This window comes from Debaryomyces fabryi (assembly GCF_001447935.2).
Source record: "Debaryomyces fabryi strain CBS 789 chromosome Unknown contig00004, whole genome shotgun sequence".
Classification (NCBI taxonomy): domain Eukaryota; kingdom Fungi; phylum Ascomycota; class Pichiomycetes; order Serinales; family Debaryomycetaceae; genus Debaryomyces; species Debaryomyces fabryi.
This window is the reverse complement of record NW_015385430.1, coordinates 153433-174513: the sequence shown is the minus strand read 5'-3', so window position 1 is coordinate 174513 and position 21081 is coordinate 153433. Positions and strand designations below refer to the sequence as shown.

Below are 21081 nucleotides of genomic sequence, written 5' to 3'. Positions count from 1 at the left end.
TAATAAGTTAAGTTTGTTTCATTCTTTCACATCTTTCATAGCAACAATTTTCACATTCTCCATATGACCCCACAGAACATTGTTTTTTGCCTTATGCTTTTTGCTCTAAATCCGCCATTTTTTTGGGTACGTTCAGACCTCGCTCTAGCAATACAACGGTCAGCCTATTTCATATGCATATGCTGACCGTTAGGCATATGCATTAATTTAATTTAAAAGTTTTGTAGCGCAACCAGAAAAATAGATGAAAAATACTCGGTAAGACATTTTGGAATACCTTCACATTCACTGCAATTGCTACAATATGACGAAGCATTCATCAATACTATCCAAGAATAATTATTGATGACTATGCTGCTTACAAGTTCAGAAAGAATCTTTGATGTAGGGATCGTAGTGGCTAAGTAACTGTATCTAGCATATGCCTTTTTCACACGAGCCTCCACCATGCACCGCAATCATCACATGAAGATATATTCGATTTTGTAGAGAACAATATAAATATCGCCAATTTCCATGAAACGAATGGAATGAAAGTAGAATTCTAATACATTTGTATATCAGCCATACTTAATATTTATTTCATACAGATTATTCAATATGTCCAAATCCAGAGAAGAACTCATTGCCCAATACCAAACTGAAAATTTCGAACTTTATTCCTTGGAAATCAAAGTCGAAGGTTTTGACGAAGGTCTCAGGTTTTCCCAAGATATGGAAAACATGCCTCAAGAACTCCACTTCTCTATCCCAGAATACTCGACATACACCGTCACCATTCAATACAGAGTCAAGAATGCTCCGATCAAAAAGTTAAATTACTATGAAGTCGTTAAGAAGGGGGGTATCCCACTCAAGACCCGTAAGCAATTCGTCTCCGAAGAAGCTCAGCCTACCGAAGAGTTCCAAACTGTCACCTTCCCTCCTGACAAGATTCCAGGTGGTATGTTACTCAGAGGTACTTACCCTGCCACTTCAACCTTTTACGAAGATGGCAAGGAAATCATCACCTGTCCATTCAGCTTGGCAATCGTTAAGAAGGGTGTTACTCCATCTATTAAGGCATAGAGCAGTCTACGTTACGTCGATTCTCGAACCTAGGTTATTTAACCCCTTCTGATTGTCAAAATGCTTAATTTTACATATCAGTTTAGAGGATCGTATGCACTGGTGGCATTTTACCTAATATAGACCGTTTATAACTTGAATATACCCTTAAGGCATGTTTTATACGTTTGTAGTCTTGGTCTTGATCTATGACTGGACCATAATTAGTGTATACTGCACGTGATTATCTCCTCAGCTTTCCTTGCAACATTTAAGCACGCAAATAGCAAGACCTCAGGAGACTTATTAAGAAATATACATTTATTGTAAGTTTTTATTTCGAATAAAGCGTTTTTGCTGGTTTAGCTGTTATTTTAAGTTTAGGAATAGTAGATATTAATCAAAGTTAAAAAGAATTAGGAAAAAATGAGTTCTCCGAAGAGACGTATAGAGAAAGACGTAATGGATCTAATGATGAGTGACCATGACGTTGCTCTCATTGATGACTCCATTCAACAATTTCATGTTATTTTCCATGGGCCATCGGATACACCATATGCGGGTGGTACATGGAAGATCAGAGTTGAGCTACCAGATCAATACCCCATAAAGTCGCCATCGATCGGATTTATCAATAAGATCTATCATCCCAATATTGATGAAACGTCGGGATCGGTTTGTCTTGATGTAATTAACCAAACTTGGTCGCCGATGTTCGGATTGTTGAATATTTTTGAAAACTTCTTGCCACATCTCTTGAGATATGCCAATCCAAGTGATCCATTGAACACCGAAGCATCTACATTAATGACTAAGGATGAGAAAAAGTATAACGAAACCGTCAAGGAATATGTGATTCGATATGCAAAGAATGTTTCCAACGACGACGAAGATAATGACGATAATAATGATACTGATGATGATGACGGCGAGTTGAGTGATGTTGGGAGCTTATCAAGTGACGATGAAGACCACCATAATGGGATTGCCGGTGAATTCGAGTTGTAGCTTTTTTATTTTATCTGGAATAGTGTAACTGGGTTATTTTATTCGAGAGATTGTGTTGAGTGTGGTGACTTTTTGTTCTTATCTGTTAATCAATCACATTTATCTGTGGTTGTTAGCATATGTCCGTAATGCGATTCATAGAAGCTATTAATTAGGCTTATATAAATATATAGAAATATGTTTTTCAGCATCTAATGCCCCTACATAACGGCTCCTTAGGTTTAAAAGTATAATATGTACTGATAGCACACTCCTGTTCAATCTATATGTTCAGCTATTTCTCGTGGCATTGTCTTAGTACATATTATCCTATCTCCGCATTTCGGATATCCATTTATTCTTCTTTGAAGGTTTTCATATCATTCATTATGTCCTTCAAAATAGCTACATTATAAACATGGATCAGTATTAATTATGCAATGTCTAATATCCCTTCCGTCTACTTATTTATTCGTTCCATCTCCGTAGTACTTCCTTCAGATCTAGAATTTGCTTACCCATTGCAAGCAAAAAAAGATATTCTCTGAACAGCATAATTGCAACAAGACAAAGTTCTCTTTTAACTGCTATCTCTTCTTTAAATTTTCCTTATTAAATCTACTGTTTGATAAAATATACGCCGTCTGTTTAAAACTGACTTTTCCAATATCTTTAACATCTACAGTAATTATTTAATGAATTATATTTTAAAAAGAAGTAGAATGCTTGTACGGAATTTAGCGTAATGGATTTATAATTATGATATTACACAGACTATACTACTCCAATATTACATTAACTACTTCAATTTTTTTAAACTAACAGTAAAGATAATTGGTGACTCTTTGGAAATTTTGAACTCAAATTCATCTAAGACCCTTGGACCGCATGCTCCTGTACCGATTCCATGTTGCTTGTAATCAATCCTAACATACTTCGATGCATGCTTTACTTCGTGAGGATGTTTGGCTTCCTGGACATCGTACTCATCTGATGCTTTGAACCCAAAGCTTTTATCTTCCATTGTAACATAAAGTCCCGATTCATCATCATTTTCTAACAATAGCCATTCTGTATCTTCATGATTACCATTTTCTTGGGGAAATTCGTATGAATAATCAAGTTCATTAAATGGTAATCTATAAACACCTATCTTTTGTGACTCTTTCTTGTCACTATAGCTTTCACCAGGTCCCCTTCCAAACCATTTAACATAATCCCCTAAGCCATCTTTAATTCCGAATTCATATCCCAATCTTGGAATAGTTTTCGGAATACATACATCCTCAAACCCTTCAGGAGTTAACTTTGTATAAATTTTTATCTCGTTCGTAAAAATTGAATACTCTTGAATAGTTTTAAATCCCCAAGATAAAATTGGCGGTGAAATTAAAGATTCGACTCTGATTAAAGCAAGCCTTTCCGAATCAGGATACTTACTGATTTGGATGCTTCTAATATTATATTGCATATGGTCGAGACCAAATTTTCTCCAGTAAGGCTCATCAACAGGTGCATCGTTATTAATGCTTGGTCTCCAGAAGGTTAAATTGTTGATGCCATTCGTAATCAAATTCTTGTTATCGCTTTCCCAATTTAAAATGCAACCAGATATCTTATCAAAAGAAAAATTTGTATACGAGCTCTTAATTTGAAACGTACGGTTGTCTTCAATGAATTCAATAAAATTTTTATTATAAGTTTGATGGGCAAGCTTCTTTGGAAACCTCTCTAGTTCATACTGTGACCAAGACACAACATGTCCACAGTCAACTGCCTCGGTCTGATTTCTTGTTCTGAAATGAACTTCAAGGTAATTTGTACCACACAGAACTGTCTGTGGATATTCTGGTAAAGGTAATTCAATCGTTTCTTGTGCACTAATTTTCGGTAAACTTAATTCACCCGATTTGATTAATTTTTTATCTAAATCTGAAAAATTAATTACCTGGTATGTTGCAATGTAATCATCTAAGTCAATAAAATCAAACTTATTCGTGATTTTTATTTTGGTTTTATCTATTTTAATCACGATAGGCTCGATAACTTTGGCATATTCAATTAATCCTGGAGTTGGATTGTGTTGAGAATCTAAAAGACCATCCATGATAAAAACTCCATCATGAGGATATTCGCCGAAGTCTCCTCCGTAACAATAAATGTCAATGCCATTTTTATTTACGTACAAGCCATGATTAGCCCATTCCCATATAAACCCCCCTTGGAGCAGATCATATTTGTAAAAATAATTTTGATACTGCCTTAAAAGTCCAGGACTATTGCCCATTGCATGGCCATACTCACATAGAATTAATGGCTTTTCTGACTGGTTTGCAAATTTTTCAAGAGTCTGCAACAGTGGGTACATTCTGCTATACAAATCTGCAGATTCTGCTTCGAGGTCTCCTTCGTAATGAATTGGGCGTGAAGTGTCTAGTTCCCTGATTTTTGCAACCATTGATTTATGGTTACAGCCATAGAATGCTTCGTTTCCAAGTGACCATAAAACTACACAAGGCTGGTTGAAATCTCTCTTTACCAACTGATATGCCCTATCTACATAGGCTGTTTCCCAATCTTTATTATCCGAGGTAAATTTGTTTGCCAATTTGAATAATCTTAGCTTTTCTTCGTCATATTCAGCATCATCGTTGCCGCCTACGGCCCTTCTGACTGCTTCAAAGAACCCATGACATTCAAGATCTGCTTCATCAAGAATCCAAAATCCCAAACGGTTAGCTAATTCATAAAAATTAGGATGATTCGGATAATGAGACGTACGAATAGCATTGATATTATGTTTCTTCATGATATACAAATCTCGTTTGATATATTCTAATGGAACAGCTCTACCGAACATGGGATGATGGTCGTGTCTATTAACCCCCCTAAGTAATATCGACTTTCCATTAACCCTTAGTGTTCCATTTTTTATTTCAATTTTACGGAAACCCACGTCTTGTTCTACCCTATTAGTTATTTCATTGTTTACTAACACTAATAATTCAAGCTTATAAAGATTTGGAGATTCTGCTGTCCACTTAAGCGGATTTCGCACTTGAAATGACTTACTAACATTAGACCCTTCTAAATTGAAAAACTCATTGATTACTTCATTACCTTCACGCCTCAATAATACCTGCAATTTGTAATTGAGAGCAGCAGCACTTATTTTTAGATTGATCGTCAATTTTGAGTCAAGGTAGTCTTTATCCAAATCAGTCACAATATTAAAATCCTCAATGAATCCTCTTTTGTTGAATCCTAATAAGTATACATCTCTGAAAATTCCACTTAACCACCACTGATCTTGATCTTCAATATATGAAGAGGAAGACCATTGATAAACTCTAACCCATATTTCATTAACGTCATCCAATAAAATATGTTCTGCAACGTCAAATTCCGATGCATTCCTACTACCTTCATTGTAACCAATTAACTTTCCATTAAGAAATATATGGAAGGAATTATCAACACCTTCGAACCGAAGCCTGAATGAGAATGGTTTTGATTTCCACTCGTCTGGAACGACAAACGTCCGACGGTAGGTACCTGTTGGGTTCTGCGATGGAGGATTTGGAGGATCAACTGCAAATGGGAATACAACATTGGTATAGTGTGGTTTTCCATGTCCTTGAAGCTGCCAATGACCTGGAACAGTCAATTTGTTCGGGAATTCTGCATTTTTGTCGAGTGGTAAAGGTGCCTCCAAGGGAGACTGTGAGTAATTAAAATCCCAATTCCCATTAAGACTTAAAGTTGAGTCACATGGTAAATAGTAAGCTCTAGAATCTAGTCTGTTGATCTCGACAATTTTTGGATTTGAAAGAACCGATTCAAGACTTTTCGCGTTATATGTCATTACAAATATATAGGTACTTCTAAAAGTATTATTATCAAAAACTGGTTTTAATAGCATACGAATTTCTATTAAAACTGCTATCTTTTATACCAGCTATACAGGCTAATGGGATTTTCGCGGTACAATATCCGGCCAGAAGTCTTATTTCCACATCTCATATCAATTTCTCACTACTCTTTCCGTATTAGTGATCATTTTTATGGGGGACCCTCCCACATTGCCTTTTCGTGAACAATTATGTAGGGAAAAAAGATGCGCGGGGAGATTGGTATATTAGAAGTAGTTTAATGACGTCATTTCTTCTTGACTGAGATCTACACATTCTATATGTAGAATCTCTAATATTTTCGGTGTAATAACCTTTTTTGCAACCATTTACCCCCACCAAAATGTGACCAATATGGATTTATTTTCGCGAATGTCAAACTGCGAAAGTTTTTAATTGATCCGGTTCAAAACCCCATACATATATCTAGCATTTACCCCAAAATGAATAGACCTTTTGAAAGGATAAATATCTCATTTTACCACATAAATTCAGTGGATATTTCACGTAAGGTAAGGTCTTAAATTAAAATGAAGTCGGAGACCAAATCTGTTTACAAAGTTGAGTCAAGGGAGTCAGTTGATGAAGTGGCCGTGCCACTGCACACTTTAGCAGATGTTACGCCGAAGCTTGAAAAAATATGGTTTAAATATCCATGGTTGCTTCAATTAAACATTTTGCTCCTTGGTGGTATTTTAGCCCAAGTTACATCAGGATATGACGGTAGTATGATGAATAATTTGCAGACTCTTCCGAGTTGGAGAGAATACTTCGACAATCCTGCAGGAAGTCGCTTAGGTACAATGACGAATGGTGTCTCTATAGGCACATTAATTTCTATTCCATTAACCTGGATCTTTTGTGACTTTCTTGGTAGAAGATATACTATTATTTTAGGTTGTGTTATTATAATCATTGGAGCCGCCTTGCAAGGAGGCGCTACGAACTTTGGGATGTTCATTGGTGCAAGAATCTTGCTTGGAATTGGCTCATGCCTAGCATCTGCTGCAGCATCTCCACTCTTGGCAGAAACGGCCTATCCTGCGCAGAGAGCTATGATGACAGCTATGGTTTTAGCTTCCTGGCCCTTTGGTTCATTTGTTGCGGCAGTAGTGACATGGGGTCCCTACCACTCTAGTATGAAATATAATAATTGGTCCTGGAGGATTCCGTCTATTCTACAATGCTTCTTCCCTGCAGTTCAGTTAATACTCGCCTTTTTTGGTCCAGAATCGCCAAGATGGTTGATTAGCAAGGGTAGATGTGATGAAGCAGAGAAGTTCTTCATCAAATATCATGCTGGTGGTGATGCAAGCAGCCCATTGGTCAGCTTTGAGATGGCTGAAATTAAGGCAATTATAGAGCAGGAGAAAGAACAACGTAATAGTAAATGGACGGAATGGTTTCAATCTAAGCAAAACTTGAGAAGGTTATTCATAGTTTTGGCTGTTCCTGCGATGGCTCAGCTTTGTGGAAATGCCCTTATTTCTTATTATTTGGAAATCGTTTTAAGAAACATTGGAATTACAAACAGTAATGATCAACTTAAAATCAATATTGGAATGACAGTCTACGCATTATTCTGGTCAGTGTTATGTGCACTAAATGTAGATAAATTTAAGCGTAAGACGACGTTTATAGGGGGTTATATTCTTATGTGTATTACCTATACTGTGTGGACTATATTATCTGCAGTTAACCAACAGTCTGACTTCAAAAATAAGGGATTAGGCATAGGGATTGTTGCGATGATTTACCTTTTCATGGGCTTCAACAACATTGTTGCACCGGTTTCCATGACTTACGTTATGGAAGTATGCCCTTTTCAATTGAGGGGTCAAGGTGCAACGCTTTATCAGCTTTCGGGGAACGTAATTGGCTTCTTTAACAATTATGTGAATCCCATTGCTATGGAGGCTATAGACTGGAAATATTACATTGTCTGGTGTATTTGGTTAGTTGTCCAAATGAACATTGTATACTGGATATTTCCGGAAACAAAGGGTCTTGGTTTAGAAGAAGTTGCCCAAGTTTTCGGCGAGGATGTTACTCGTGGTTTTACAGCTGGTGGTAAAGCTATTGAATATGGAACAGATTATAATTTGTCTAAAAGTGACATGAAAGTGGAACATATTGAAAATTAGTTTGAATAAATATTTTTCTTACTTTACAATATTGATTGTAGACAATATTTTCCTGATAGTTAATATACTAATTTCAAACGTTTAATTAAGCACTTGTACAGAGAATATTCTACAAATGACTGAACGAAATAATTATTGAATCGTTAGCATTATACCATATTAATGTTAAAATGACTAGCGTTGGTTAGAAAGTTTAAAGCATATGTTTGTATTTGCATTGTAAACACGGTACATAAGAGAAAAGTCAAGTCATCTTGAGCAAATATTTGAAATTTCTGAATTTTGTTTAAGTGTATCAACAAGCCTAGATTTCCTGATTCCAGCTTCCCTGAGTAACAAATTCTTTATTCTTAAATGTCCACGTATGGGCATCCATCAAAGAAACGCCAGAATTGGTCACATTGATCGGTGTCCAACAATATTCAGAATTGTTTAAACCTGGATTAATGTACCTGTCTCCCATGTAAACGAAATTTGAATAGTTTCCAGATACACCTGACAATGGGAAAGCATAGTGACACTGGGAATCAAAAGTATGGGTACCCTCGGGAGCAAGAAAAAGTGAAAATGATCCGTTCATTAATTCTGCTATACTGTCGGCTTGCACATACACGTTATCATTGCTTGCCCAGCCACTAGTGTGAGACACCATCAAGGTGTACTTGTTATCTTGCTTGAAAATAACAGGAGATTCTAACTGACCTCTACCTGTTGCCACATTTTCTATTTCAATGTCTAAACCATCATTTGTTAACTTGGAAATTCTCAAAGCACCATTTGTACCTTTTCCATTGGCATTAGAAGAATAGATTAAATAGACTGAACTATCTTCATCATCGTCAACATAAAGTCCCATATCCCAAGATTTTAAGCCACCTGCCTTGTAGCACTTAGCAAACATCATTTTCAAGGCTGTCAGAAGTAGCAACACCAACCATGCTATTATTGTACGCACTATCAGTGACGTGTGAATACATGATGTATTTGTTAGTATGTTTGTTGAAATAAATTTTTGGTCGTTCTAAAACTACAAATTCCGAACATCCTGTTTCAACACCCCCATTAGAATCATTCCAACCATAACTATCAGGTGTAACCAATGCATTAACAAATTTCCAATTAACTAAATCTTTTGATTTATATAAATTTACTGCCTCAAATGGATCACTCGTATTCGCATGAGTGAAATCGTTACCATATAAGTAAAAGATCCCTGAATGGTCATCATGATAAATACCTCCAGAGTGAGCTTGAATTATATCACCATTAATGTCGTAAAATAAGCCTCCATAAGTGACATTCCCAATATTTACTTTGTTGCCTTTATGGTTATTTTTTACTGGGGAAGTGAGAACATTTGCTGCGAAAATAGAAGCAACCGATAAAATATTTATAAATTTCATTGTTGAGTATGTCGCCGATATATAGGTCAATTACTTCATAGATCTTGGCACAATGCGAAATATGTTGACATTAAATATGAATTATAAGTCAATTATTGTAGTAGTAGAATCACTATTTTACATGAATATCAATGCCACTAGAACCCATCCATAAATAGAAATTATGTTCCCCAACCTCAACCTCAAACTAGAAGAGGAGGTCTCTATTGTCGTACCCCACTAAGCTTGATTGTATTATTCGTGCTGAAAACGATTGAAAATTGGTGGCGTACATGTGACAGATCAGATTGGATTGGTTCCGATATATTTAGTAACATATTCTGCTTCGACATTTTGCCAACTATAAGATAGTTCTATAAAACTATGACATAAATATAAGAATCTCAATTCGATACACAAAGAAAGTCCGAGAATATTTGACATATGTAAAAAATCCCACATTTTAACAGCTTTTTGCAATTTTTTCAAAAAATTAAAAATTCGGTTTGAAATGGTGAACTTTTTAAACTTGCAGTTCCGATGATAGGAAGTAATTGAATGAAAATATTGACTTGTAACAGAATTTAATTTAACAAGTGTAGCAATATATTATAAACAAAATATGTAGTTTTTGATCTTGAGAAGCATATCAAACGAAATATCTATCAGGTTAGGTTATCCCTTCGCAATAAATTTTACTCGTAAGTTCTTTTATCTATTTCTGAAAACCTCTTAGACCATTTTTGGACATCTTTCCAGCAAGGATTACGTTGACCTCTCTTGAATGTAAGAGAATCTTACTTCTATATTTGTACTTGCGGCATAATATAGCTGCAAATTTCGAGAGAGGAAATCTACGCGAAAATTTTCACTTTGTATATTGATTTAAATTGATTTGAGATTTTTGGCATCATAAAAGACTATGCTGTAATGCTTTCAGTTGTCCATTACTGTTCAAGCGAGAATGAAGTAAAATTGTGTTGTTAGCAAACTTTCGATTGACCGAATCTTTTTACCTATTTATTAACTCAGAAATTAGACATTGTCAATAAGCAAAAATCGCATTCATAAACTATGAACTATATGGGGGTGAAATTTACATCTATTAAAATTACTTTTCTTAATCCTTTGTTATCATAAAAAGGATTAGCTGAATCATCTACGCCTAAGTTTCCTACCCTTTGTAATATGGAAACAGTATTATCCTTACGATATCTATCATATACTGGTTCTCCATCCAAACCCTCAAAAGTATGTAAAACCTTCCAATCGAAGTCACTTTGATTATAAGTTAGGTTTTTTTTATCTTGGATTTGAGACCTCACAATGACAAATTTCTCAGCATTTAATGGTATAAGACCATATATAATGTTAGGATTCGAATCTTGACAAAATATCTTCCCTCTTGCACCAAATAACCTTCCTACATAATTGTTAATTTTTCTTCTCTGCCATAATCCGTCAATAGGGTTACGATAATAATGATAATAATAACCACTTTCTCGTCCAAGTACATGAACTCCTCCGTTACCATCAACGCATTGTCCTTCTTGGTTCATTATTCCAGAAAATTTTGGAATACTAACGGCTAATGATGGTGAATTCATGTTAATTGGAAGAGCCAACCTCTCGTGTTCACCGTTATACCAAGTATAGCCTTCATCTGGCGAGTACACGTAGTGTAGATCGTGGTTGTTTTCAGGTCCATTCGGTCCAGCTTGAGAAGTTACTTTATTATCAGTTTGTTCTGTTCTGTCTTCAACAAAATCACGATAAGTCCAGCTGATATGTAGTTTTTTGTCAATACTGTAGTCAAATCCATGAATATAAGCGTTATTTCCAACACCTTGGATGACCGGAGTAGAAACTTCATACCAGATATGAGTCGTGCTTGAGAAACGGTAAATATATTCATCCCCGAGTCCACATCTACCAATCCTAAATTCTAGAAGCATATCACCAGATGGTAAGGTCAAAAACCTTGGATATGTGATTTCATCGAACACGTACTTTTTACCATCACCATCAAGTGAATCCAATACTTTTCCAAATGAAGATATACACCAATTGTCTTCATCTTCCGATAAGGCTAACCCATGCTTAGACTGTCTATAATGTATACCATCACCGTGCATATCCCAGGCCATATGTATGATCCCATCACCACTAATGCCCATAGATATAATATTATGGCCATCATCTTTTGTCTGATAATAATCCTTGAAAGATAAAAATTTCCATTGGCCATCTGGCATCCGTCTTCTTCCAATTGTTGTCAACCTGCTGCCATTAGGATCGTTTTGATCGCTTGGCATATATAAAGATACATATTGGTATATTCCAAAAGTGATAATAGCATCTTGTTGAAAAGAACAACAATTGATCCTCCAGCCATTGGGATCGGTCCCTAATTCCATGCTCTTTACACTACACATATTAAATAATCAAGCTTATTAAGAATAACCCACCTCTAATCTTTTTGTAGCATGGAGCCATAAAATATGCACTTTATACCAAGTGGAGCTTGATATTTTTGCTACTCCCCTCCCCCACCAAATATAAGCCTGATTACGGTAACTCTATTTTATATTGAAGACGATTTAGAATTCTGAGGCTTCTCGTATGAATAATACTTCTTCAATCACTAGTAGATGGTGTACTGAGGCTATAAATAGCTTCGAACAAGATTATTGAGAGATAATTATGAAATATGCAATATTTAATCATTGATTTTAAACAAGTTACAAGCGACCCGATATTATGACCTTGACTGAAGCCAAAACGTTATTGGAACGGATCGAGCCTAACTTATATGGAGATTCAACCATCGCTAAAATTTGGGGTGTGGCAATTAAATACTTAGATCAGCCTAACCCTCCAATAAAGACCCCAGAATATTCATTCGGGAGATACGAATTTAGAGACATTGACCATTGGACAGCAGGATTTTTTCCTGGGTCTCTATACTGTTTGTTGGAAAGATGCAAGAACTTCTCTTCTCACTTTCCAACAGATAACGTGAATCAAATAAAGCTAGAATATGCTGCGAGATGGTGGGCAGAAGGTTTGTTTGAACAAGCACCTAGAACGGATACACACGATTTAGGCTTTATAATTCAGCCAGCTTTCCAAAGAGAATACGAATATAGCAAAAGCTCACGATCTTTAGACTGCTTGGTGACAGCTGCAAATGCTCTAGCCTCTAGATTTGATGAAACTGTTGGTTGTATTAGAAGTTGGGATACTGCTGTTAACAAGAGATACAACTTTACTAATAAAAATGAAGATTTTATTGTCATCATTGATAATATGTGTAATTTGGATATGTTATATTATGTGGCAAGTAAGACTGGCGATTTACGATTATCTACAATTGCTACAAAACATGCTGAAGTTACACTAAAGAATCATTTCAGGAACTCTGAATGGTCAAGCTTCCATGTTGTAAATTATGACTTGAATGATGGTTCTGTTAAGGCCAAATTTACTAACCAGGGCTATGCAGATGATACGACTTGGTCTAGGGGTCAATCATGGGCTGTTTTAGGGTTCGTTGAAACGTACCTGTGGACCAAACAGAAAAAGTTCTTGGACGCATCGATCGGATTGGCTGAATACTTTCTTTCTAAATTGCCAGATGATGGGGTTCCAGCTTGGGATTTTGGTGCTCCAGATAAAGAAATCAAAGATACTTCTGCTGCTATGATTTGTGCCCTTGGGTTAATTAAGATTTATGAAGCAACTAATGAAACTGGGTATCTAATCAGCGGATTGAGACTTGTGAACGACACCATTAATTTTGCGTACACTAATGAATCTTCTTTCAGGAAAGATGGAACTGTAGATATTGGGGCTAGGGATACAATTTTGGCAGAAGCGACTATTAACAATAATCCAGATACTTATGAAAGATTGGTAAGTCATGGGCTTGTCTATGCAGATTACTATTTTCTAACCATTGGTAATAAATTGTTGCAACTAGGCTTAATTCAGTAAGCAAATCACGAATCATCCAATGCAGAATTTTAGACAGTAACATTTTATTTAGATACTTTCTTTAATATACAAAGCTTTGGCTATAAAATTTATGAAAATAGAAAAATACGTATTACTCTCGACCACTCAATGTTATTACTGAGTGCAAAAGTTCGAGCAATTTAGTCTTCTCTATCTTTCCGAGGAATATAAACATCTACAATGCTTAATTGTTTCAAGCATGTTGAATTCTATTTTTAATCAATTAATAGGGAGTTAATGTAAAATCAACTAATAAGCGATGTATTCCTATTTTAGGTAACCGTTTGGTGGATGGAAATATAAACATCCTAACCCAACGCATATATATCTACTGTTTGCCAAATTTTCTAATGTATCAATATCTTGTATGTAATAAAAATGGACCAAACTAAATCAAGCTTTAATGCGTGGTCTTTAAACCCATATCAAACAAAAACTGATGTAGTTGATGGCATGTTTCAATTATTTGAGCCATTGGTTCAAGCCTTCTCGGAAGGTGGAGCAAGGGTAAGTCTAGGAGCAGCTGGTGCGTCGTTTGTTTTTGATTCTGCAGAATTGGAAGGGTTTGCTAGGCCTCTATGGGGAATAGTTCCCTACGTCTATGGGGGTGGTCACTTCAAGTATTGGGAATTGTATCAAAGAGGATTTACGAATGGAACGAATATAAATCATTCCGAATATTGGGGTGAGCCAAAGAGCTGCGATCAAACATTAGTAGATATCGCAGCAATTGGTTTTGCTTTATGCTTTGTTCCTGAGTTCGCATGGGATCCATTGACCCTTGAAGGTAAAAGGAACTTGTCCAAGTATTTGCTTAAAGTAAGAGATTGTGAGTTTTGTCATAATAATTGGAAATTCTTTAGAGTCATAATCGATTTGGGATTAACTAAAGTGGGGGTTCAGTTCAATAAAAGTATGACAGAAGATTATTTAGATGACATTGAAAATATGTATCTAGAAGATGGTTGGTATGGTGATGGAAAATCCTTTCGAATTGACTACTACAACGCGTATGCATTCCATTTCTATGGCTTAATTTATGCGATTGTGATGCGCGATAAGGATCCGATAAGATCTAAAAAATATGTAGAAAGAGCTAAGATCTTTGCGAAGCAGTTCATAAATTGGTTCAGTGATAGTGGTGCGTCACTTCCATACGGTCGGTCTTTGACATACAGATTTGCAGCAGTTGCATTTTGGGGAATACTACCAAGTGTACTAAATGTTGAAGAAGATCCATTTATTCCATGGGGGGTAATGAAAGGCATTTATTTGAGAAATTTGCAATGGTGGTCCAAGCAACCAATATCTGTATTTGGAAGTGAAATTTTGTCTGTCGGATTTTCATATCCTAATTTGTTTATGTCTGAAAGGTACAATTCACCTCAATCTCCATATTGGGCGTTCAAGGCATTTGCTCCGTTAATGTTGCCTACGTCTCATCCATTTTGGTCAACAGATGTTGCAGAATTATCCTTAGAAGATACGACTCTAAGCGTAGCAGGAATGCATATTTCACATAACACCGGAAACACAATTGCATTAGTCAGTGGACCATGGAATGATGAGTATCAATGTGAGAAATATAGTAAATTTGCCTATAGTACTAGATATGGTTTTAGCGTTAGAACTACCTCGGGGCATTTTGAATCCGCATGCATTGACAATATGATCGGTTTTAGTTTCAACAAGAGAGAATTCTTTGTTAGGGAGGATCATAGGTCCTGGATATTTGAAGGGGGTTTGTACTCAGAATGGTCACCTAACCCTGAGATTGAGGTTAAATCTTGGTTATTGCAAAAGGGTACTTATCACGTAAGAATACATGAAATCACAAATAAATCTAATAAGGAAGTTCATACTAGAGAGGGCGGATTTGCTATTGCATTTAAAAATGATAGAGATAAGAAAACATCTGTGGAAACTGGTTCCAACAATTATGCGGAAATATCGACAGAAGAAGATTGCGGCTTTATAGTCGACCTTTTCGGTCTAAGAAAACCTAATGTGTCTAAGGTTGAACCTAATGCCAATATAATGGCGTCCAAAGTGATGTTGCCACAATTGATAGGCTCTATTAAACCGAATTCCACTGCGACTTGTGCATGCGCTGTCTATTCCCAACCCAAAACAGTCAAGTTTTCTAAACTGGAATGGATAGAAAATTTAACTGTTCCAAATAAAACTGAATTAGAGAACTTAAAGGGAAATTCAAAGAGAGTTCGATGTAATATATAGATTTAATACTTGTATGTATGGAAATTGAATGACATTCATTTTTAAATTACCTGCTGGGGGAATAGAAATTTACTCTTCTGATTCAAATTCAACTCTTTTTGTTGCATATTATATAACAATCGTATGACAGTTTTGTACAACTTTCCTTTACTATCAAAAATACTAGTCAATGATCAATATATGTAATTTTGTTAGCACGTTCCAATTTAATATTCCCTTATTCAGATAGAATCTAGTGGGGTCTGGGTGACGTATATGAGTTTAGTCGCACATTAATCTTATTATAGAAGTCCGACAACTAATATAATGTGACGTTACATAGTTGCGATTTTACTCCGCTGTGTTATGCGTTTACTCCTGCTGTAGTTCAGTATCCAATAGTTGACAATTTGAGAATAACACCAAAACTGACACGAATGGGGAATGAAGGACCCCACCTCTTCACTGTATGATATACGTTAATCCTATTTTCATGTTTCGGTTCGATATTAGAACGAATAATTTATAGAATTAGGTCTGGGGAATCAAATACCAGTTGATTAATTAAACCTCACTGTGAAAAGTATATAAAACAGAGAGATTTCATAGATGATACTAGCATAAGAAAGAGAAAGATTACAAGGTAAACCATGAATATGGATAAAAAAAATATTTCTCCAGAAAACTCAAGGAATAGTTCAATTGAAGCTCCAGATCAAATTTATACTCTAGCTGATGTCACACCCAAATTGGAAAAAATATGGTTTCGGTACCCGTGGTTGTTGCAATTAAATATTTTTCTCTTGGGAGGAATTTTGGCTCAAGTTACGTCGGGATACGATGGTAGTATGATGAATAATTTGCAGACACTTCCAAGCTGGAGAGAGTACTTTGATCAGCCTACCGGGAGTCGATTGAGTACCATGGCTAATGGAGTTGCAATTGGTACATTGATCTCGATTCCGTTTACTTGGTTTGTATGCGACTACTTGGGAAGAAGGTTGACTGTTATGTTCGGTTGTGTTGTTGTCATTATAGGTGCCGCATTACAAGGTGGTGCAGTGAATTTTGGAATGTTTACTGCCTCAAGAGTCCTACTTGGTGTTGGGTCATGCTTTGCATCGGCAGCAGCTTCACCTTTGTTGGCAGAGACTTCATTTCCATCCCAGAGGCCAGTTGTGACAGCCTTATTGTTGGCATCATGGCCTCTTGGTTCTTTTGTTGCTGCATTAGTGACTTGGGGTCCATATCATTCAAGCATGAAATATAATAACTGGTCTTGGAGAATTCCATCCATCTTACAGTGTGCTTTTCCTGCTCTTGAATTAGTTCTTGCGTTTTTTGGGCCAGAGTCGCCAAGATGGTTGATTAGCAAGGGTAGAAGTGATGAAGCAGAGAAGTTTTTCATCAAGTACCATGCTGGCGGGGATGCAAGCAGTCCATTAGTCAATTTCGAGATGGCTGAAATCAAGGCAATTATCGAACAAGAGGAAATGCAAAAGAGGAGTAAATGGAGTGAATGGTTCAGGTCTAAGCAACGTCTTCGTAGGTTATTTATTGTTCTAGCTGTCCCAGCTATGGCACAACTTTGTGGAAACGCACTTATCTCATATTACTTACAAATAGTCTTGACCAATATTGGCATCACCGAGACGAACGACCAGCTTAAAATCAATATTGGTATGACTGTCTATGGTTTAGTCTGGTCCGTTGGTTGCGCAACATTTGTTGATAAGTTCAAACGTAAGAAAACTTTTATCGGAGGCTACATCCTTATGTGTATTACTTATGTAATTTGGACCATATTATCTGCAATTAATCAGGAGCATGATTTCAAAAATAAGGGCTTAGGAAGAGGCGTCGTTGCTATGATCTATCTTTTCCTGGGATTTTATCACATTGTATCACCTGTATCTATGACTTATGTTATGGAAGTGTGTCCATTCCATTTGAGAGCTCAAGGGGCGACTCTCTATCAACTATCTGGAAATGTGGTCGGTTTCTTCAATAATTATGTGAACAATATTGCAATGGTTGCAATAACTTGGAAATACTACATTGTATGGTGTATATGGTTAGTTGTTCAAATGAATATTGTATATTGGATATTCCCAGAAACTAAGGGTCTTGGTTTGGAAGAAGTTGCTCAAGTGTTTGGAGAAGATGTGACCGTGGGATACAAAGCTGGTGATCGTGCTCTTGAATATGGTCTAGATGAAGAAAACAAGGGAGGTGTATCTGTTACACATCTTGAAGAAAAACTTGATCAGAACAAGAGTCTTGCATAATGATCCCAAAATACGAATAGCCATTATTGTGCATAAAGGGCAGGCTCCTTCTATGTTGTATTAGTTTCTATATATATGCTCAAGTTGTCGTATGATTTTTATATGCTAGTATATATCATGGACTTAAAACACTTCTGTAGAACTATCGGAATCGAATTATTATTAAGTGCTCTTATATAGACCAGTGGATTTTAAATCGTGAACTATCTACAATTTAACTCCGTGAAAACATGTCCTTCCTTCAATGCTGTCTAATATCTCTTCTAGAATACCTTACCAGCGATTGTGCAGTAGCGCGACAAGACATAGTTTTGTTCCATTTAAATAAAGTAGATTCTGTTCTACTTATCAAATAGCAATGCTGCAATATACTCCAACAACCGCATATATATAATCTAATCCGAATTTTAAAAGTATGTTAAGAAATTCTATATCTAACATTGCTAAGGCAAATTATAGAAGAAGATTGTACTCAACGTATGACTCTTCTTCCAAAATTTTATCCAGTTTAAGGAACCCTGATCTCATCAGAACTCAAGGGTATATTAATGGTCAATGGGTAGATAGTAGTGATAATTCCACATTTGAAGTCAATAACCCAGCACTAAGACCATGCGCGGATGCAAAGATCGCTGACGTATCATCCATGACTACAGAAGATTATGAAAGGGCTATCAATTCTGCTCATGATGCATTTAGTGATTTCAAGAAGACCACAGGACGCTACAGAAGCGATTTGCTTATGAATTTGTATAGATTGATGCAAGAGAATCAAGATGATTTGGCAAAGATTATTGTCCTTGAAAATGGGAAACCCTATGCTGATGCATTTGGAGAAGTAGCTTATGCAAGCTCATTTTTCCAATGGTTTGCAGAAGAAGCACCAAGAATATATGGCGATATTATCCCTTCTGCATTAGCTGGCACTAAAATCTTAGCATTGAAGCAACCTATTGGTGTATGTGGAATATTAACTCCTTGGAATTTCCCGGCTGCAATGATTACTAGAAAATTAGGTGCTGCAGCTGCTTCTGGTTGTACCACTATTATCAAGCCAGCTTCTGAAACACCGTTATCCGCTTTAGCTTTAGCTTACTTATCAGAACAAGCAGGGTTTCCTAAAGGTTCCGTGAATGTTTTACCATCATCTGATGCTGCAGGGGTGGGTAAATTAATGTGCGAGAATCCTATCGTAAAGAAGGTTTCATTCACTGGTTCGACCAATGTTGGGAAGCTTTTAATGTCTCAATCGTCTTCTACTTTAAAAAAATTATCAATGGAGCTAGGTGGTAATGCACCCTTCATTGTTTTTAATGATGCTGATATCGATAAGGCTGTTGATGGAGCAATTGCCTCTAAATTCCGTTCATCAGGTCAAACATGTGTTTGTGCCAATAGACTTTTTGTTCATGAATCTATATATGATGAATTTGTTTCAAAGCTTACTAAGAAATTATCAGAAACAGTTAAACTAGGAAATGGATTAGCTGATGGAGTAACACATGGGCCACTCATACATGGTAAATCTATGGATAAAGTAAGGTCTCATATTGAAGATGCAACATCTAAAGGTGCTAAAATTCTACTTGGAGGCAATAAACGTGAGGACCTTGGAGCAAATTTCCATGATTTGACCGTCCTTGGTGATGTTACACGAGAAATGGATATTTTCAACGAAGAAACTTTTGGTCCTGTAGCACCATTGATTAAATTTAAGTCTGATGAAGAAGTTCTCAACTTAGCAAACGACACCGACGTTGGGTTAGCTGGTTATTTCTACTCAACTAATATCAATAGGATTTTCAATGTTGCAGAAGAGTTGCAAGTTGGAATGATTGGTGCAAATACTGGTGCAATCTCTGAATCAGCTTTACCATTTGGTGGTGTTAAAGAATCTGGATTTGGAAGAGAAGGATCGAAGTACGGTGTTAATGATTACACTATTATCAAGAGTGTTGTATTGGGTGGTTTAAATTAAAATATGATCAAATTCCTGACTCTATTTATACAAATAATATATAAAATACTAAACAATACAAACTAGTATGTTCCATTCGAATTATTGTTTAGATCACTTCTATATAGATAGATTAATAGTAATTTTCTTGTGGTGGCGAGTTGTGAAATGTTTGATTGGGGTAAGTAGAATTAACATTATTATCTTGTACCGAAGGCGACGCTGAGACCTGGTTGTTAGACAGTTGTTGAACGGCTGTATTTTGAAAGTTTTGCAGTGTCATTTCTGGTGTCGAATTGTTGCTATTATTCAAAACCATTGGCACTGTACTAGGTGTCTGTTCCTGTATTGGTGCCGCCACCGGTTCTGGTGTTAGTTCTTTTGGTGGTTCTACAACCGGTTTTCTCTCATAAGCTGAAAGATCGGGATTTTCCACATCTTCAAACTTACTTACCTTAACACCTGGAATTTCCGCTTTTGTTATTGTGGAATAACTTTCATTATTGAAATTGATACTCTTCGTTGGATTTTCAATTTCGTACTGCTTAACCAAGTTGATGCCAAAATTACGGAAACTTTCTTCATCTTTTAAACTATTTGTCAACTTGGATTGTAGAACCTTTATTTCATCTATCGTATTTACTTGTTGTGGTTTTTCTTTTAAGGCTTGAATATCTTGCTTAAGTTCTGTTATCATCTTCTCTCCATTAAACACATCCTCGTTTATTCTAGTAGGTTCAAATTCTTCATCTTTCCTTATTAATGCACCACGCATCCAATCCAAGTTTTCAACAAAATTAGCACACGTTATTGATTTGAATGTCAATGAGACCAATCCACCTTCTTTCGTTATACCATTCATGATCGAAGAAGGAAAGTTGATCAATGATTCTTTAGGTGTCTCATATACAGTAGCAGGCACTGATGGGATATTAGCCGGCTGCAGTGCTAGCTTTTGTCTTTTGAAAGTATTTTTGGTCATTATTATAAAGATATACTTAGATATGAAAGGATTAAGTTATCTACTATTGTTATTCAACCAAAATAGTAGAGATTTTATTTCATGAAAATTCGCGGTTCGTGCACGATTTTTGATTTCAAGGTCTTAGGCCAATACGTTAACGACTTACA

The 21081-nt window shown here is 36.1% G+C and overlaps 12 protein-coding genes across 12 annotated transcripts; 7 read left to right on the top strand and 5 right to left on the bottom strand.

The window, feature by feature from the left end:
• Positions 1-600: 600 nt before the first annotated feature.
• On the top strand, positions 601-1068 carry AC631_00393 (uncharacterized protein; the record flags this gene model as incomplete). Its single annotated transcript, XM_015609223.1, has 1 exon — positions 601-1068. The coding sequence occupies one exon, from the start codon at positions 601-603 to the stop codon at positions 1066-1068; it is 468 nt and encodes a 155-aa protein (XP_015470040.1).
• A 405-nt stretch (positions 1069-1473) lies between these two features.
• On the top strand, positions 1474-2055 carry UBC8 (E2 ubiquitin-conjugating protein; the record flags this gene model as incomplete). The annotated part of the gene is made up of 1 exon (XM_015609222.1): positions 1474-2055. The coding sequence occupies one exon, from the start codon at positions 1474-1476 to the stop codon at positions 2053-2055; it is 582 nt and encodes a 193-aa protein (XP_015470039.1).
• Positions 2056-2833: 778 nt separating this feature from the next.
• AC631_00391 (uncharacterized protein) lies at positions 2834-5899 on the bottom strand (the record flags this gene model as incomplete). Its single annotated transcript, XM_015609221.1, has 1 exon — positions 2834-5899. The coding sequence occupies one exon, from the start codon at positions 5897-5899 to the stop codon at positions 2834-2836; it is 3066 nt and encodes a 1021-aa protein (XP_015470038.1).
• Positions 5900-6475: 576 nt separating this feature from the next.
• AC631_00390 (uncharacterized protein) lies at positions 6476-8089 on the top strand (the record flags this gene model as incomplete). Its single annotated transcript, XM_015609220.1, has 1 exon — positions 6476-8089. One exon carries the CDS (start codon positions 6476-6478, stop codon positions 8087-8089), a length of 1614 nt encoding a protein of 537 aa, XP_015470037.1.
• Positions 8090-8393: 304 nt separating this feature from the next.
• Positions 8394-8945, bottom strand: AC631_00389 (uncharacterized protein; the record flags this gene model as incomplete). The annotated part of the gene is made up of 1 exon (XM_015609219.1): positions 8394-8945. The coding sequence occupies one exon, from the start codon at positions 8943-8945 to the stop codon at positions 8394-8396; it is 552 nt and encodes a 183-aa protein (XP_015470036.1).
• Positions 8946-8979: 34 nt separating this feature from the next.
• Positions 8980-9492, bottom strand: AC631_00388 (uncharacterized protein; the record flags this gene model as incomplete). Its single annotated transcript, XM_015609218.1, has 1 exon — positions 8980-9492. One exon carries the CDS (start codon positions 9490-9492, stop codon positions 8980-8982), a length of 513 nt encoding a protein of 170 aa, XP_015470035.1.
• Positions 9493-10550: 1058 nt separating this feature from the next.
• AC631_00387 (BNR repeat-containing protein) lies at positions 10551-11786 on the bottom strand (the record flags this gene model as incomplete). Its single annotated transcript, XM_015609217.1, has 1 exon — positions 10551-11786. The coding sequence occupies one exon, from the start codon at positions 11784-11786 to the stop codon at positions 10551-10553; it is 1236 nt and encodes a 411-aa protein (XP_015470034.1).
• A 445-nt stretch (positions 11787-12231) lies between these two features.
• AC631_00386 (uncharacterized protein) lies at positions 12232-13467 on the top strand (the record flags this gene model as incomplete). The annotated part of the gene is made up of 1 exon (XM_015609216.1): positions 12232-13467. One exon carries the CDS (start codon positions 12232-12234, stop codon positions 13465-13467), a length of 1236 nt encoding a protein of 411 aa, XP_015470033.1.
• A 399-nt stretch (positions 13468-13866) lies between these two features.
• Positions 13867-15726, top strand: AC631_00385 (DUF2264 domain-containing protein; the record flags this gene model as incomplete). The annotated part of the gene is made up of 1 exon (XM_015609215.1): positions 13867-15726. One exon carries the CDS (start codon positions 13867-13869, stop codon positions 15724-15726), a length of 1860 nt encoding a protein of 619 aa, XP_015470032.1.
• A 629-nt stretch (positions 15727-16355) lies between these two features.
• On the top strand, positions 16356-17993 carry AC631_00384 (uncharacterized protein; the record flags this gene model as incomplete). Its single annotated transcript, XM_015609214.1, has 1 exon — positions 16356-17993. The coding sequence occupies one exon, from the start codon at positions 16356-16358 to the stop codon at positions 17991-17993; it is 1638 nt and encodes a 545-aa protein (XP_015470031.1).
• Positions 17994-18408: 415 nt separating this feature from the next.
• UGA2 (Uga2p) lies at positions 18409-19971 on the top strand (the record flags this gene model as incomplete). Its single annotated transcript, XM_015609213.1, has 1 exon — positions 18409-19971. The coding sequence occupies one exon, from the start codon at positions 18409-18411 to the stop codon at positions 19969-19971; it is 1563 nt and encodes a 520-aa protein (XP_015470030.1).
• A 112-nt stretch (positions 19972-20083) lies between these two features.
• Positions 20084-20932, bottom strand: AC631_00382 (uncharacterized protein; the record flags this gene model as incomplete). The annotated part of the gene is made up of 1 exon (XM_015609212.1): positions 20084-20932. One exon carries the CDS (start codon positions 20930-20932, stop codon positions 20084-20086), a length of 849 nt encoding a protein of 282 aa, XP_015470029.1.
• Positions 20933-21081: the final 149 nt, after the last annotated feature.